An 18,007-nucleotide genomic window follows, 5' to 3' on the forward strand; every position below is an offset into this window, starting at 1 on the left:
ATCCACATGTCCAATGTAGTTGATGTTGGTGCTTGCTGACTAGCAGCCTGCGTTAATTTTGAAGTATAGAGTTGTATTCTGTTAGCTACGTTAATGATCTGAAGGAGAAAGGAACAGTACTAAGCGTTATTAATGTTAAGTACTCCCTTCGTGCTTGCTCGTAAATCAATTCACGCTGCCAAAATAGCATCTAAAATAATCACATTTGATTAGTCCTTTGTTTGCTTAGAGAGACAAACCTGAGTATCTTTCTGGTTTGACTCAAAGCAAAAATTCAAATGGGACTGAGATGTTACAAGCTGGTCAGGTTGACATGGTAAAAACATGATGCCTGTGTCGATATGCGCAACCTCCTTGGAGATCCGCTCCACTTGGATCCGGCAGTTTGCGGTGTCAATGGTACTCATGATGTAGAGATACCGGTGTTGGACTGGGGTTACACCTAGTCCAACGCCGGCATCTCTATATCAGGTTGACATGCGCAGTGAGAATGATGCCTAAAGTAAACTAAGATAACATGTGCCAACAAGAAGCAGTTTTCAAGATCTTAGATTAGATAATGTCCTATGAACCAGCAGGGATTCTTCAAGGGAATAACCATAGAAAATAGAAGCAGGAGTAGGCCATTCAGCCCATTGAGCCTGCTCTGCCATTCATTTTGATCATAGCTGATCAGCAATTCAGTATCCTGATCCGACCTTCTCCCCATATCCCTTGATCCCTTTAACCCCAAGATTTCTTCTTAGAATCACGCAATGGTTTGGCCTTAACTTCTTTCTATGGTGGTGAATTCCCCAGATTCACTACTCTCTGGATGAAGAAATTTCTCCTCACCTCAGTCCTATAAGGTTTACCATTTATCCTCAAACTATGATTTGTAGTTCTGGACTCCCCCAACATAAGGAACATTCTTTCTGAATCTACCCTGTTATAATTTTATAAGTTTCTGTGAGATCCCCTCTCACTCTTCGAAACTCCAATAAATATAGTCTTAACTCACTTAGTCTCTCCTCATATGACAAACCTGCCATCCCAGGAACCAGCCTGGTACACCTTCTCTGCACTCCCTCTACAGCAAGGACATTTTTCCTCAGATAAGGACACCAAAATCAATCAGTATACTCCAGGAGTGACCTTACCAGTGCCCTGTACAATTGCAGTTAAATGTCCCTATTTCTATACTCAAATCTTCTCATTATGAAGGACAACAGACCATTTGCCTTCTTTATTGCCTGCTGTACTCGCGCACTGATTTTTAGTGACTGATGCACAAGGAGTCCAAGGTCTTGTTGAGTATCCACCTCTCTCAATTTATACCCATTCAAGTAATAATCTGCTTTCCTATTATTGCTACCGAAGTGGATAACCTTACATTTTGCCACATTATACTGCATCTGCCATACATATGCCTGTCCAAATCACACTGAAGCATCTCTGCATCCTCCTCACAGCTCACCTTCCACCCAACTTTGTATCATCTGCGAATTTGGAGGTAACACATTCAGTTCCCTCTTCCAAATTGTTCATATACAATTTCAAGAACTCTTGGGATCCTAGCACAGATCCCTGTGTTACCCCACTAGTCATTGCTTGCTAATCAGCTTTCTGTCCGTCTCAAGATACTACCCTCAGTCCCATGCACTTTAACTTTACATTATAGTCTGCTAGAGATTGAGGTTGCTTTGGAAAATGTAGTCTATTTAAACCTTCAAAAATAGGCAAAGTTCCTCATGAGACTAGGCTTGAAGACCAAGGGTCATGAAAGAAATGATAAATTTATCTGTCATGGTAAATGCAGCTGTGATGTGGGACTTGAAACACTGAACATGTACAGTGCAGTGAAAGGTTTGGTTACCAAAACTAAGATATTAACTTTGAATTTATAACTGTACATAAGATAAAACTAAAAGCTGAAAATCACCGTTGGCATTGCTTTACAATGTTCACTTATGATGTGGCTTCAAGACAAGTGGATACACCGTCTGCCCTTCATTAATATTTCCAGCATGGTGGCACAGTGGTTAGCAGTGCCAGAGACCCCAGTTCGACTCCCAGCTTTGGGGACTGTGTGGAATTTGCACATTCTCTCCATGTCTGCATGGGTTTCCTCCTGGAGTTCAAGTTTCCTCCCAAGTCCAAAGATGTGCGGGTTAGGTGGATTGGCCATGCTCAATTGCCTCTTAGTGTGAGGGAGACTAGCTAGGGTAAATATATGGGGTTAGGGCCTCGGTGGGATTGTGGTCGGTGCAGACTCGATGGGCTGAATGGCCTCTTCTGCACTGTTGGGATGCTATGATACTGTATAAGTCTTACTTGACCATTTAAGTTAAACTATTATCCCGCTTCTGGGGGAAGTTATAAAAGAGAAAAAGGAGATTTGTAAGATACTGGAAGCAGCTACCAATGCAAATCCCTCCCCTATTCAGACCTGATCTACGCAGGGAACAGATCTGTGTGACTGGTTTAATTTTTCACATTGAATATAATTTATTGCATTCTTCTGAAATTTCTGCCTTGTAAATTGCTTCATCTTGCGTATCCATTACTTTGCTTTTCAACATTGGAGATAACATCTAATGATAAACATTAGCACTGTGCGTTGTACAACTGACTCCAATACCTGGTTTGAAATCATTTACGTTCATTGTCTGACTATCCATTCCTTTATTTTTAACATTAATCAAGCAGTACTGTCATAGACTGGCACTTAACGACCCCTTCATATTTAAATCTTGTTCCTTTGACATTGCGCATTACTGTCTGTGTGGAGTTTGCATCTTCTCCCTGGTGTCTGTGTGGGTTTCCTCTGGTTGCTCCGGTTTCCTTCCACACTCCAAAGATGTGCTGGTTAGGTGAATTGGCCATGCTAAATTCTCTCTAAGTATCCTAAGATGTGTAGGTGAGGGGGATTAGTGGGGGTAAATATGTGGGGTTATGGGGCTAAGGCCTGGGAGGGATGATCTGTCAGAGAGTCAGTGCAGACTTGATGGGCTGAATGGCCTCCTTTTGCAGTGTAGAGATTCTGTGATTAGAATCTGTAGAAATGATACCAGAACAATGAGGTTACACCCGTCAGAAGAGGGTAACAAGCTCGGATGTCTCTTCTCTTGAAAACAGAAGATTAAAAGAGGGTGTCCTAATTGAAGCCTTTAAAATGATGAAAGGTGCTGATAGAGAAGACATCAAGGGTAGAATCCTATTGAAGCATCAGGGTCTCAGTTGCCAGTTGGAGGGCTGGTGAGAGATCTGCCCTGCCTCTTTTCAGGAGGACCTACTTAAACGCATGCTAATTGCTAGGAGCAGGTCTTCCTCTGGAATCAAGACCCTCGCCATCCCAGGGACAGAAATCCCTCCAACTGCGAGCTTTTGGGCCATCAGAGGCCCCACTGGAGAGGCAATGGCAGTTGCTGGAAGGACTGGCATCAGAGTCCCAGGATGACAACAATACAGGCTGCAGTTTAATAATGTGCTGGGGTCATTTTTCCGCGGTGGGGGTCATAGGGAGTGGGGTGCGGGGACGGGTGTGTGGCAGCAATGTGAGTTAGGTCTAAGCAGATCCCACCCCCACCTTCCCAATGTCAGGTCCTTCAAACAGGAAGTGATATGCTGGTTCATTTGCTTTGCACACTGTATGGCAACAAGCTCACCCGTAGCTGGTTAATATCAGTGACGGTGGGATGAGACCCTTTATGGGTTTTAATTTGTGGTGGGTAGAGAAAATCAACCATGAGCCTTCCCACCCCAAAGTTAATTCTAGCAGAGACAGGAAGGTGGCAGGACTCCAATAGCACACCATTCCATCAAATAAATAACTTTCCTGCCTCCCAAGCTTGCCATCAATGAGAGCAGAAAGTGTGTTTTTTCTTTTGGGGAAGTTGTGAATAAAAAAAATCTAAAAAATCACATAAGGAATTGCCAAATGAGTGGTGAGAATGTAGAACTTGGAGTGGTTGAGTTGAATAACGTAAATGTATTTGAGGGAAAGCTAGATAATGTTAAACGGGAAAAGAAGGTTACGCTGTTATAAAAGGGGAGGAGGCTCAAGTGGAGTGTAAATGCTGGCATGAACTGGTTGAGCTGAATGATGTGCTCAATATATTGAGGAGTCATAGAGCAATGTAGCCTGGAAACAGGCCCTTCAGCCCAACTGGTCCATGCTGACCATTGTGCCCTCCCAGCTCATCCCAATTGCTTGTGCATTTGGCTTATATCCCTCTAATCCTTTCCCATCCAAGTACTTATCCAAATGCTTTTTAAATGTTTCTATTGAACCTGCCTCAACCACTTTCTCTGGCAGCCACTTTCACCCTCTGCATGAAGAAGTTGCCCCTCAGGTTCCTTTTAATTCTTTCCCCTCTCACCTTAAACCTATGCCCTCTAGTTTTCCATTCTCCTTTCCTGGGAAAAGGACTATAAGTGCTCATTCTGTCTTTGCCCCTCATGATTTTATACACTTCAATATGATCACCTCTCATTCTTCTATATTCCAAGGAATAAAGCCGTAACCTGGCCAACCGTTCCCTGTAACTCTGGCCTACTAGCCCTGGCAACATCCTCATAAATCTTCTTTGCACTCTTGCGTATTCTGTGTAATTCTATGTAAAATTCAGCTTTTTATTAAATGTAAATAAAAGTAGTCATGTGAAATCTTCAATTATTTCTAGGTTACTATGGTGAGGAATGTAAGGATGTATGTTCCCTAAATCCTTGTGAACATCAGTCTGTGTGCACCCGCAAGCCCAGTTCCTCACACGGCTACACTTGCGATTGCTCAGTAAATTATTTTGGACAGTACTGTGAGACCAAGTAAGTAGAGTCTGATCAAAGTAATTCTCAAAACTGGACTCTTGAGGCCTAGATTTTTGTTTAGAACTTTTTCTGGGCGAATTACATGAGCCAATATTTCTAATTTATGGATTGTTACAAACCTTTTAAACTGGTGGGTAGACTCGTGATAAACTGTCACAGTGGTATCGGAATGTTTTTATAATCTATAAAGTCATCAGAAGTTTCAGGAAAAAGTTAAAGTCCAGAAGTATTTTCCAGTGGCCTGCTTAATAAAAGATGGAAGTAATACAATCATTGATATGCCACCCCGAGCTTATTTCATTTTATGTTTGATTCCTCATTTTTGTTATTTTAAGCCATTCTACGTCACATCCTCAGATATAGAGTGGCACAGTGGTTAGCACTGCTGCCTCACATCGCCTAGGACCCGGGTTCAATTTCAGCCTTGAGTGACTGTGTGGAGTTTGTGTCTGCGTGGGCCCTCTCTGGGTGCTCCAGTTTGCTCCCACGGTCCAAAGATGTGGCCATGCTAAATTGTCCCTTTAGTGTCAGGGAGATAAACAAGGTAAATATGTAGGGTAATGGGAATAGGATCTGGGTGGGATTGTTGTTGGTGCAGGCGATGGGCTGAATGGCCTCCTCCTGCACTGTAGCAATTCTGGCAATTCTGTTCTAGTAATTCTATTCGTATCCACGTCAATATTCAGTGAACCAAGAAAAGGAGGAGTTCAACTGTTCCTGTTTCTTTATCAGTGGAAGTTTCTACCTGGCTCATATATGAGGGAGTCATTCTATAGTCTTTCTTTTACTGAAGACTCAGCGGACATTGAAGACACAGCTTAACACAGCAAATTCAGCTAATGTTCTAGGGACCTGGATTCGAATCCCACCATGGCAGATGGTGGAATTTGAATTTAATAAAAAATATCTGGAATTAAGAATATACTGATAACCATGAAACCACTGGCAATTGTCTGATGTCCTCTAGGGAAGGAAATCTGCTATCCTTACCCGGTCTGGCCGACAAGTGACTCCAGAGCCACAGCAATGTGGTTGACTCGCAAATGCCCTCTGAAATGGTTGAGCAAGACACTCAATTACTACAAAATCAATGAAAAGGCGCTAATGGCATTGATGTCAACCGACAGCACCTGGACTCAACAGTCCAAGACGGCAGCTCACCAGCACCTTTTCAAGGGCAACTAGGGATGAGCAATAAATGCTGGCCAAGCCAATGACGCCTATGTCTATGTACATGTAAGCGGGTAGAAACAGTTTCTGGTGGGCAAAGACCTTCAGTCCATCTAGCCCACCTATCCACAGCATTTCATTTTCAATAATCCTGAATCTCAGGAAGTTGATTCATGGATACAGACCTATTTCACTTCCTATTGTTTGCTGTACACCTGAGCTACTCTGATAGCTACAAGGAAAATATCAATCTTCCTGTACTCGGTAATGGGATTCTTTACAAACCAAATGTCATTAGTGGGATTTTGGTATTCTTTACTTTTTCCTACAATAACAGTCTGAATATCTGACTCTTCACCAATTTGCATTTTTCACCTGCAGGATTGATCAGCCTTGTCCCAAAGGATGGTGGGGGCATCCTATATGCGGGCCCTGTAACTGTGATACAAGCAATGGATTTGATGCTGACTGTAACAAGACCTCAGGAGAATGCAGGTGCAAGGTGAAGAATGAGAGCTAAACTGTTAAAGTCTGACAGTCCAACACTCAGAAAATAACTTCACACAATAATTTGCTGCATGCTAAATGTACCCCATTGCATATTGCACAAGGTTTGCGTTTAATAATAATTACCTTCAGTGAAAAGGATCATGTATTGAGTAGAATTCAAACTTCTAAAATTTAAGGTAAACTTTTCAACTCCCTATTGATACCCAAACTAATTGTTTACCCAGTACTGAGCTGTATATTTGAAACTGACTACTTTTTGGGGATAAACATTGCCTTGTGTGTGTCACTCCACTGGGCCTGGTGGTATCAGAGTCGTGGTGGTAATATATTTGATCCACAGTATACACGGTGGCACAGTGGTTAGCACTGCTGCCTCACAGCAACAGAGACTCAGGTTCGATTCCTGGCTTGGGTCACTGAGTCTGCACATTCTCCCTGTATTTATGTGGGTTTCCTTCGAGTGCTGTGGTTTCCTCCTAGTGCTGTGGCTTCCTCCTATAATCCAAAATGTGCTGGTTAGGTACATTGGCCATGCTAAATTCTCCCTCAGTGTACCCGGAGTATGGCGACTAGGGGATTTTCACAGTAGCTTCATTGCAGTGTTAATGTAAGCCTACTTGTGACACTATTAAATAAATAAACTTTTTAAAAATCTTTTTTAAAACTTTAAAACTCTAATGCTGACATTTGGAGAAAGAAATTGCACTGCTGATTAGGCCATACATAGACCATGTTTTTGTGAATCCAGCTGGCCTGGTACCCACGGTAACCAATTTAATCCAGAGGGGCCTCAAACAATCTTTTGGCCCCTCCTTTGCATGTGCAAAGACCACCACCTCTGACAATGCAGCACCCTCCCAACAATGCACAAACTTACTGTATACCCAGGTCCAAGTTTGAAACAGTAACCATCTGACTCAAAGTTAACAGCCATAGTTGTCACTTCAGATTCAGATATTCTGAAGATAAAATAGAGAAGTTGGAACTGTTTTTTTTAATTCTCTTAGAGCAGACTCTTCTAAACTTGGAAATATTGGGATTTTCAGATGTTAACCTTCAAACATCATTATTCACGAACTGTGCCCAAAGGGATTGGGGGTGGCATCTCCCATGGGAATGGGGAGGAGGGAATCCCATGGGGGTTGGTGGGGTACTCCAAAGATGCATCAGGAAACAGCCCGCCCCCCCCCCCCCCCCCCCAGAAGTTCCCAGTTACGAGTTGTACGGAAATTGCCTATGAAGTGCAAAGTTTGATGGGTAATTGCCCTACACTAGGTACTATCCAAAATCGCAAACTTTGGATGTTGCTGATTGTCTTCCAGCAATAATTACCCAAGAAAATTTTAGGAAAATTAAAACCACTTCTAGCTTCCGAGTAATTATTGCACAGACACATATCAACCTACCCCATGGGACTTCCTGCCACCTCCCACCCAAAACCCCCAAGGGGCAAGCCATTCTTTTGAGAACTGCCACTCCCACTCCTTTTAGGAACAGTTTGAAGCTTTATTTTAAATGTATTGTTTGGCTGTTGGGTTTATAGTGCAGCGTCAGATGTTACTGGACTTTCTTGGAAAGGAGAGCAGAGGTGTCAGGATCAGTCCAAAAATGGAGACATGTTGCAACAGACTAAAAAAAGACCAACGAAGATGAGGGGTATGATCTTATCGGCTGTTGATGCAATGCTCCCACTGCAGCAAGGTCGGAGAACTTGGTACCCAACCAAATCTCCATTTACTGCAGCGGGATGGGAAAACCCCACTTGCCTGAATGGTGATAAGATTCTGGCCTAGGTGACCTCCCAGGAATGTGTAGGTTAACAAACAGTCTGTTGAAAAAAATTCAATCAAATGAGAGGAACATTGGATATTTTTAAGTGCTAATGAAAAACTGTTCATCGCTTCATTCTTTTTCACTCTTCATGTTAGACCCCCTGCTGGATCCTCAGGAAATGTACTTATGTGCACATCCTCAATGACATTAATTTAGTAGAGCTTTGCTAAATCACTGAAGAAAATCTGTCTTTCTTTTACATAAAGCACTTTACCTTAAGAATATGCACCACGAATGATAAATATTTACCTCTCAATTATTTCAAAAACTTTATACTATGTTGTAAATTAAGTGATTTTTCTTTGAGTACCTCGGTAATTAATATACAGACCCAAACCAATCTGATGAGAAGATCTCCTCCATTGTATATCTAGTAAAATAAAGGAGATGAATGTGTATATATGTACAATATATTGATACATATTGGGTGAACTCTTATCAAAAATGGCAGTGTGTTGGTTCCAGCGAGAAAAACGATGTGTTTCCCTCGAGAGTTCCTTTCAGCTATCAGTGGCCTAAATTTCTTCCCCAAAGAAGATAGGCTTTCTCTCCAGATCTTGCCACACTCAGCCACAAAAAAGCTGCTGAGTGTGTTTCACACCTTCAAGTCAGGAGCGCAGGACCTCAACAATCTGGCTGCACTAAAACCATGTTTAAAGGGTGCCCCAATCAGACCAAACAATGACACATCCCAGGCGCACACCACAGAGACCTCAGGGGCTCCCCCAACCCCTTGATCAGAGCTGGAATTTCTCCAGTCTCATAGTTGTACGGCAATTGCCTATGAAGTGCAAAGTTTTGATTAGTAATTGCCCTACACTGGGTACTATCCAAAAATGTTATTCAAATTGCAAACTTTGGATGTTGATGATTGTCTTCAAGCAATAATTACCCAAGAAAATGTTAGGAAAATTTTCAATGCTGGCACTATTCCTTCCTTCCCTTCACCCCTGAACATCGAACCCCTTCCACCACACCCACACAATCAGTGTTGCACACCACACTCCCCCCGCCCCCAAATATCAGACCCCTTCCACCCCAGCCACATGATCAGTGCTGTTAACACCAGTTTCCCCCTGAAGATCAGGCTCCTTCCCCCCCAACTCCCTGCACACACAGCGAATGCCAGCACCCCCACGAAACAGCCATCACTGGCATCCCCTGCATTTTAAATGAGAATAAAGAGGCAGTGAAGTTGAGTGATTCAGGGAATAAATTTAGAGCTTAGGGCATTGATAGCTAAAGGCATCCTATGCATAACGCACAGTTTCACTGAGTGATAGGATGTGGCTTGACACTCATTACTTCCCATATGACATTTTCCTGTCTGGAGGATGAAAACCTTTCCCAAATACAAGAAGGCTTGCTCAACAACTCATCATCGGACCCTTTGCATTTCTCTCAGAGACCCACTCAGAAGTGGTATTAATCGTAGCTTGGAGACTGGTTACCAGTCATCACCCACAGTGAATGAAATATAGAAAAGAGGAAATACAGGAAGTATTTCATGTATGGTGTTTACAGGAAATACACGAAGCCTGATGGCATAGTGGTTAGCATTGCTGCCTCACAGCACCAAGGACCCAGGTTCAATTCTGGCCTTGGGTGACTGTGTGGAGTTTGCACGTTCTCCCTGTGCCTGTGTGGGTGTTTTTTGGGTGCTCCGGTTTCCTCCCACAGTTCAAAGTTGTGTAGATTAGAAGGATCGACGTGCTTAATTGTCCCTCAGCTTCAGAGGGATTCGTGGGATAAATATGTGGGATTATGGGAATAGGGTGTGGGTGAGATTGTTGTTGGTACAGGCTTGATGGACCAAATGGCGGCCTCCTGCTATGTAGGGATTCTATGATTCTAAGTAAATATGTCTCAACTTTGCAGTGCTGGCTACACAGTTATAAAGTAATGATCTATATTCTATTTAGGAAAACCATTACTGGCCACCTGGAAGCAATGCCTGCTACCCATGTGACTGTTACTCAATCGGTTCACTTGCTCGCTCGTGTGACATGGAGACAGGACAGTGCCAATGTAAACCTGGTGTGATTGGGCGGCAGTGCGACCGCTGTGACAATCCTTTTGCAGAGGTCTTCACCAATGGTTGCGAAGGTGAGTTTATGTGTAATTGGACCTCGGTGGTAGCCATGATGTGGAGATGCAGGTGTTGAACCGGGAGTAAGAAGCTTCACAACACTAGGTTAAAGTCCAACAGGTTTATTTGGAGTCATGAGCTTTCAGAGCGCTGCTCCTTCTCGTCACTCACCTGATGGAGCAGCAGCGCTCTGAAAGCTTGTGATTCCAAATAACCTGTTGGATTTTAACCTGGTGTTGTGAGACTTCTTAAATTGGATCTTGGCCTAGTATGAAGTGCGATTTAAAACAAATTATATTAAAAATGAGGTTTGAAGTGGGCAACTGTTAATCTTAGTTAGTATTCAGTGTTGGTGAAAATAAAGCTCCCGAATACAGTACAGTCTGCATTTTGATATTTCCCTTGACATAATGAATTACGACCTTATATTACACATTTGCCTCATATATAATTTTGACAAGGATAGTTCTTCACTTCATTGGCTTGTGTGCTTTGTGTTATGATACTTTGTAACAGAACCACAATACTTACTTCTAGCTTCATGAAATTAAAACAGAAAAGTACTGTATTAATTTTTACTGTTTAATGAATTGGATCCAATGAGGTGCTGGCCTCAATTTTACGGTCAGCCATAAACAGATGGTTTCTCTTTGAACTAAAACTTGCGATGATTTGGAAGCTGTTTCTGCACAGCACCTTCTACAGCGATCAGTGAAGCAATGTATGGGGCAAGCAACACTGTCTCCGAACCAATCAAAATTGAAGAATTTTTAATGGACACCACAGACAGGAAAGGGGGAATTTTTCCCTCCCAACCACCGCAGGAATCATTGTGGGTGAGGGGGGCAGACCACGCTAAGGTCGGTTGACGTAGGGCCGGGTTTTCCAGTTTTAGGGCAAGCGTGACTGGAAAATCCAGCCCAAAGTGTAGGTTAGGAGAAGTTAATTCAATGCCAAATCATGTGCAGAAAATAAAGAGAAAGAATAGATTAAAAGGGACAGCGATTTAAAAAGAAGACAAAAAGAAAAGTCTCAATTCTTTCTTATTTTCTTAAAAATTTCCTCTAATAATTAAAAGATGAAAGAGTGCAGCTCAACACATGTAGAATTATTTTCAGGGCCAGAGAGGCCTTTTGGAAATAATTAAGATGTACCACATCCATTAAAAATTTACTCGGACTGAACGGACAAGCCCCACAACTTTCCTGGTGTTTTTAGTGGGCATCTATTGTATAATTGCCCCACTTCATGCAATTTGATGAATCTCAATGGGTGAGTTTGTTTGACTTGTGTGCAGAAATATTGATGTGGGTTTGATACCAGCCTATATCCAGTTGTGCTTATGAGAATAACTAATTGATGTGATGGAGAAGTAATTCATTTTTAGCTTTCCTACAGCTTTAATGATAAACTGCTTTTTGTCTGTTCGCTTTCCCTTCAGTGATTTACGACAGTTGCCCACGAGCCATGGAGGCAGAGATCTGGTGGCCTAGAACTAAGTTTGGACTCCCTGCTGCAGTGCCTTGTCCCAAAGGGTCAATGGGTAATGTTATTATTACAGTTCCATAAGTTTTCAAAAAAATGTCCTTGTTAGTCATCTAGAACGGTTTAATGTGACTCAGTTTTTGACCATAACTTTATGATGTGTCTTGAATGCAATCAAAGGTGAAGAATGGCTTTCATGTGAACTGCTGGGAAGCTTCTAGGCTTTGTTTTCTATTTCCTTTAGCTGACTGTTTAACGTTATAAAGAAAGAAAAGTATCCTGTGTGAAATTGAGAAGAAAGCCTATGATCTATCTCACATTAAAGATGAATCACTGGGGAAATGTCATTAAAATGATTAATTTTTCTCAATTGGTTAGGTGCTTGAGCTCTTGACCACAATGGTCTTGGTGGTGCATGATATACACTTATTTCTGGGCCAAAGACTGAAATTGGCAGACACTGAGATACTGTATCTTCTTGTTTCCACAGGAACAGGAATCCGACACTGTGATGAACACAGGGGCTGGCTACCTCCTGATCTCTTTAATTGTACTACCAATACCTTTGCCGAACTGAAAACCTTCGTAAGTTTCACTAGACGAGATTGATTTAAAGGGTTGAAATGAGCAAGATTGCTGAGGTTTTCCAGATCTTTCCAATGGACGTAACTCTTGAGCAATTTTCATGATCCATGTATGGTCCTTTCTGAAGTGATACTCTGCAGAATTTTCACCTCATGAAGCAGCAGAGGATCTCCTGAGATTATTGTTGCATTTGTAGGAAAAGCCTTAAATATAGATATCAGCCTAATTTTATGCTCACAAACATACAGAGTACTTTTATACTCTACAGTCATAACTTGCCAGGTAATCATTTGTCTTCTGTGAGGTTTAAAATGAGGGGCAATTTTAAACTCATAACTGGTGATCCGATTATGTTACACAATTAATTAAGATCGTAAGACTTAATCTAATCCATAATTAAAGCTTTGTCCCTGTTGAATGTGAGGAAAGTGAAAACATGAGATGTTACGGTGATCTGATTAGAAATATTATATTCCTAATTAATTGAATATTTATATTCAATATTAATTTCCTAGAAGTAAAATGCTTTAATGTATCTGTCTTCCTTTTTTATGCTTAATTTTGTTTCTGAATGAGGAGAGCACAATTCAATATTTTGGACTCAACTGCGACTGCTGAATGCCTCTGGTTTCCTTTTACCTCCCTCTTTTTTTCTTCCAAGTCATAGTGCAATCCTGACTAACAATCATATCAATAGTGACTTTGGAAAGATTTCATTTTGAACTCCCCGTTCACCAAAAACAAAACTGTTCCCTGGATTTCAGTAACATAAACGTGTTTCATTTCATGATCGAAAGCTGTTGTCATTTTCTCAGGGTATGTCTTCTTGTGCAGGCTGATAAATTGAAACGAAACGAAACTCTGCTGGATTTGGGAAAATCCAAGAAAATTGCCCTCATGTTGCGGAACGCCACTCAGCACACAGACGAATATTTTGGCAGCGACGTGAAGATAGCATACCACGTGACCTCAAAAATCTTAGAATTTGAGAACACGCAGCGAGGATTTGACTTGGCTGCAACCCAGGATGTGCAGTTCACAGAGGTAAAGGTGTTTAGGATATTTATCGATTCCTAACACAGAACCTTGAACCACATCACGTGATGTCACTTCTCATATCACGTGTTGAGGCCTACTCAATGTCTGATGCACTGGGAGATCTAATAGTGTGAGCGTCCCAAGCAATCAGAGCCTGTACTGATGATGGAGCTCATTAAGGCCACAATTCCTATCTAAATTAGGGACAAGTATCATAACTTTGGAGCACCTGCAGACACTTGACCATTTTTGGTAGGTGTTTTGAGGGAAGTATTACAATGAATTCAGCACCCATCTTCTCCATAGGCCAAAATTTTACTTGATTTGAGTAGGTACTTCCCAGCTCACCTATGTGTGAAATTATGAAAGAAGACATTGGGCATGCATCCCAAACGTGTTGCGCGTTTGTGCGATATTTTGCTTGGCAGAAACGCTCAGGCGTCTGAAGTGCGCCTGCAAATAATTAAATGGACAATTAAGCCCATTAAGGAGTCAAATAAAATGGACTGTACATGGTCCATCTGCTTTAATGGTTTGAATACTGAAATTTTGTTTAACTCTATTTTCAAATTATTGCTGTACTGTAAGTGCAATATTTAATAATAAAGCGATGAGGCAAAAAAAATCGCTGTCCCCATCAAATCATTAAACTGGAACTTCAGTAAATCTAGAATTTTTCCATACACAGTCCTACCAAGAAGACCATTCTGAATGTTAGTCATTCTTTGCATGATTCTTCCTGATGTTTTTGCTACGCTGACCTTTCACCAGTTAAGTTTGTTACTCCCCTGCTTTATACAATTATTTGAGCAAGATTTTATTGATATCCTTCCCAGTTGTGATAGGGACACCTTTAAATAGCAGGACCAGAGGGGACTTTTACACAGAATGACCAGGGGTGACCTTTAGACAGAAGGACCAGAGGGGATCTTTGGATAGGAGGATCAGTGGACATCTTCTGACCAATGAAGACCTCAGCTCTCAGAACCTGGGAGGACCTTCAGACCAATCAATTTACATGCCTGAATGGAGGTTCCACCATGTTCCTGGCAAAGTAACACTGGGAGAAACTGAAACAATTCCATGGGATTTCTCAGACTCAGGGCGGATTTTCCGGCCTCGCTCATCCCAAGTCCGGAAATTCCTACCGAGGTCAGCAAGGTTTGTGTCCCACCCACTATGATTCCCGTGGCGGGTGGGATGGTTAAGTTCTCCCCTCAGTGTCTCATTGCTCTGTAGCATAATAACAAATTGTTCTGCTGCACCACAAGCTCAACTATACCAACTAAGATCTTAAGAGAATATTTGATGCATTTCAGTTTGGTAATTGGAGGAAGGTCTTTCAGCATTGAGAGGGAATCATCTGAGTTTTGATTGATTACCCATAACTCCCATCAACTGATTCTCTAAGATGGTTGCAGCCCACAATTGTTGATCGGATCTGTTCTTTGGATAGATTCAAAAATTCTTACTCTTCCGAACTTAATGAACTAATTAATCAACAGCTTCTTTTGTTTTGTTACATTTTCAGAACCTTATTAAAGTTGGAAGTGCTATTCTTGACGTAAGTAACAAAAAGCACTGGGACATGATCCAGCAGACAGATGGAGGGACTGCACACTTGCTAAGACACTATGAGGATTATGCAAATGCACTGGCACAAAACATGAGAAAAACCTACCTCAGCCCCTTCACCATCGTCACACCCAATATCGGTGAGCAGTGCAGAAGCTGGAGCATGGGCAGGCTTGAGCCTGTAATATGTCACGGCTCTAGAATATATTAGTTTAAAAAAATACGTTGAGTGATTTCCAAACTTGATCAGATTGACTGTGCATCTTTTCACCTGCTTTATTGTTGGTAATATCAATAGCACCATTCTCCTGGTAAGGGGTCCTCAGCATTGTGGTATATTTAAGACTTTAAATGCTAAATTTCAGAAATTCTTGGTTTTTATGAAATTACACAGCTCTTGAATTCAAACGTTGTTAGTAGTTAAATTCAGGATTTTCTTTCTAAACATTTAAGTTTGAGCACCGAGCCAGATTTAGACAGTATTTTCATTTCAAATTTAAAGGAAGCATCACTTCTCTATCCAAAATTGAGATTATGGTAATTGTGTTTCCAAACTTTTGAGTCTGAGGCTTTCCAGTTTCCACCAAGTTTTTACCTAAGATAAAGAAAATTAATAGAAACATGGACTGAAACTTCATATGTAGGCGGAAACCTTAGACATTTGTCAGAAATAGGGACTAGGTGCCATGACATAACAACATGCTTGTGGTTTCTTTTGTTTGAATGCACACATTTCCAGTTAATTATTTGAGAATTATTTGAAATTAAAGAACACTATAGTTTTTGTAATGTGCAAGTTGTTATACTCTTGATTACTAATCGGTGAAAAAGCAGAGTTAATCTTTACATGGTATAGATTTACTCAGACTAAATCGTTACAGAGGTTATATCTCCTTATTTAGTTCATGTCCTTTGTTAGTACATGTCTCTGTTGGACTGAATTAACTATCCAATCAATGCCCTTCACCTGTATGTATATTACACATACTTAACTTCAGTGGCTACAATTAACACAATACAAATTAGAGTCTCATCCAGATGATAGTGTTTTAGGAATTTAAGATTCAATCATGCTACAATTTTAGCATTGGAATAAAGTGATTTAAGACTTCATTCTGAAGGGGTATCAGTCTCAAAGGAATTATTTGTCAATAAAGGTAGTTATAAACATAATTCTCTGAAAGCATTGCCTGCAGAGACAGAACTAAGAAATTACTTCTTATCACTGCATGTCTGTGAGAATTGAAACCAGCACTAAATTGCAGTATAAATCCACCTTTAGCTCCTTCATAGAAACGGAGGATTTTGATTCTGAGTTGAACTCTTACCCTGCTCACAAATGTTAACAGAATGTGGTGTTAGTCATAGCTAGTGTGTTAAGAAAGATCAACTTGATGCAAGGTTGGTCCATTCAAAAGTCCGTTGGCAGCAGGGAAGAAGCTGTTTTTGAGTTGGTTGGTACGTGGCCTCAGACTTTTGTATCTTTTTCCTGATGGAAGAAGGTGGAAGAGAGTATGTTTGGGGATGCATGGGTCCTTAAATATGCTGGTTGCTTTTTTGAGGCAGCAAGAAGTGTAGACAGAGTCAATGGATGGGAGGTTGGTTTGCATGATGGATTAGGCTACATTCACAACCTTTGCGGTTTCTTGCGGTTTTGGGCAGAGCAGGAGCCATATCAAGCTGTGATACAACCACACCTGTAAAAGTTGGTGAAAGTCGCAGCTGACATGCCAAATTTCTTTCGTCTTCTGAGAAAGTAGAGGCGTTGTGGGCTTTTTTAACTATAATTTTAGCATGGGGGATCATGATGTGCTTCTGCTCTTGAAAATAGGTGCTAATATTAACAATAAAAATAATGGGCTGGATCATAACTATTGGGTGGTTGAATGCAGAGTGTTCTGGCCAACTACATGATGGGGCTCTGGGCCTTATAACCAAAACTCAGTGAGCTACAGGCAGAAAACTGTTGTACCTGCCCCTTCCCCACCCCACGCAGCTTACAGTGTCTGGGCTGGCACCAATATCAGGCAGCCAGTTGGCATAAACATGTTGATAAGCCAATCCTATTCAGGCCAATGCTGCCCAGTTTAAGCCAAGCAGCCCAAGCTAAAATCTAAAATAAAAACAGAAAATGCTGGATAAGCGCAGCAGGTCTGGCAGCATCCACGGGGACAGAAATAGAACTAATGTTTCAAGTCCACATGACTCTTCAACAGACCTGAAGAGGGATAGAAATGTGAAAATTATATTGTCAGAGAATGAGGTGGAGGAAGTGGGGCTGAATAGAAGTTCAGGGATAGATTGGAGCTAATGAGAGATAGACAAAAATGTCATGGATATAAGATAAAAGGGGTGTTAATGATATTAAAATGTAACTGAAAGTGCTAGTATAAGGCTCTAGAGTTCCTAGCTCTTTATTATCCGTTTTTCCATTTGGGGCAGATGTTATCTAGTCATCAAAGACTAACTGAAGTCATTTCTCTCTTCCCCCCCCACCCCCACCTCCCAGTTATTTCAGTAGATCGCCTTCACAAAATGAACTTCTCTGGAGTGAAACTTCCTCGGTATGACATTATCCGAGGAGAGAAACCTGAAGACTTGGAAACGATCGCAATCCTTCCGGAATCAATCTTCACACCGGCAGAAATTAAAGGTAAGAACACTTCCTTTTAAGAAGTAGAATAATCGAAAATGTAATAATTTGTGAAACACAATACTGTGAATCTGATGCCACCTCCCCCAACATCTATCTGTTCCTGCACCACACAGAGAAGGGCAACTACATTAGTTGGTAATGTTCTAAGTATTAGCTCCATCAGTAAAATGATTTATTGTGTTTTCAAACAAACTGTCAAAGAATTCTCACTGTATTCCTGCTAAAGTAGGCAAACATGATTTACTTCTTATATCTTA

The 18,007-nt window shown here is 41.3% G+C and overlaps 1 protein-coding gene across 3 annotated transcripts in view; it reads left to right on the forward strand.

Moving 5' to 3' along the window:
- Positions 1–18,007, forward strand: part of celsr2 (cadherin, EGF LAG seven-pass G-type receptor 2) — a 309,225-nt gene that overhangs the window by 254,255 nt on the left and 36,963 nt on the right. For all 3 annotated transcript variants that reach the window (XM_080210022.1, XM_080210025.1, XM_080210024.1), the window contains exons 13-20: positions 4,665–4,806; positions 6,361–6,481; positions 10,245–10,428; positions 11,853–11,954; positions 12,387–12,481; positions 13,316–13,525; positions 15,051–15,234; positions 17,604–17,747. In XM_080210022.1, coding sequence (XP_080066148.1) covers positions 4,665–4,806; positions 6,361–6,481; positions 10,245–10,428; positions 11,853–11,954; positions 12,387–12,481; positions 13,316–13,525; positions 15,051–15,234; positions 17,604–17,747 — 1,182 coding nt within the window. The remainder of the gene's footprint in view (positions 1–4,664; positions 4,807–6,360; positions 6,482–10,244; positions 10,429–11,852; positions 11,955–12,386; positions 12,482–13,315; positions 13,526–15,050; positions 15,235–17,603; positions 17,748–18,007) is intronic.

The sequence above is a fragment of the Carcharhinus amblyrhynchos genome, chromosome 22 (assembly GCF_965287045.1).
Source record: "Carcharhinus amblyrhynchos chromosome 22, sCarAmb.v2.hapA, whole genome shotgun sequence".
Lineage (NCBI taxonomy): Eukaryota > Metazoa > Chordata > Chondrichthyes > Carcharhiniformes > Carcharhinidae > Carcharhinus > Carcharhinus amblyrhynchos.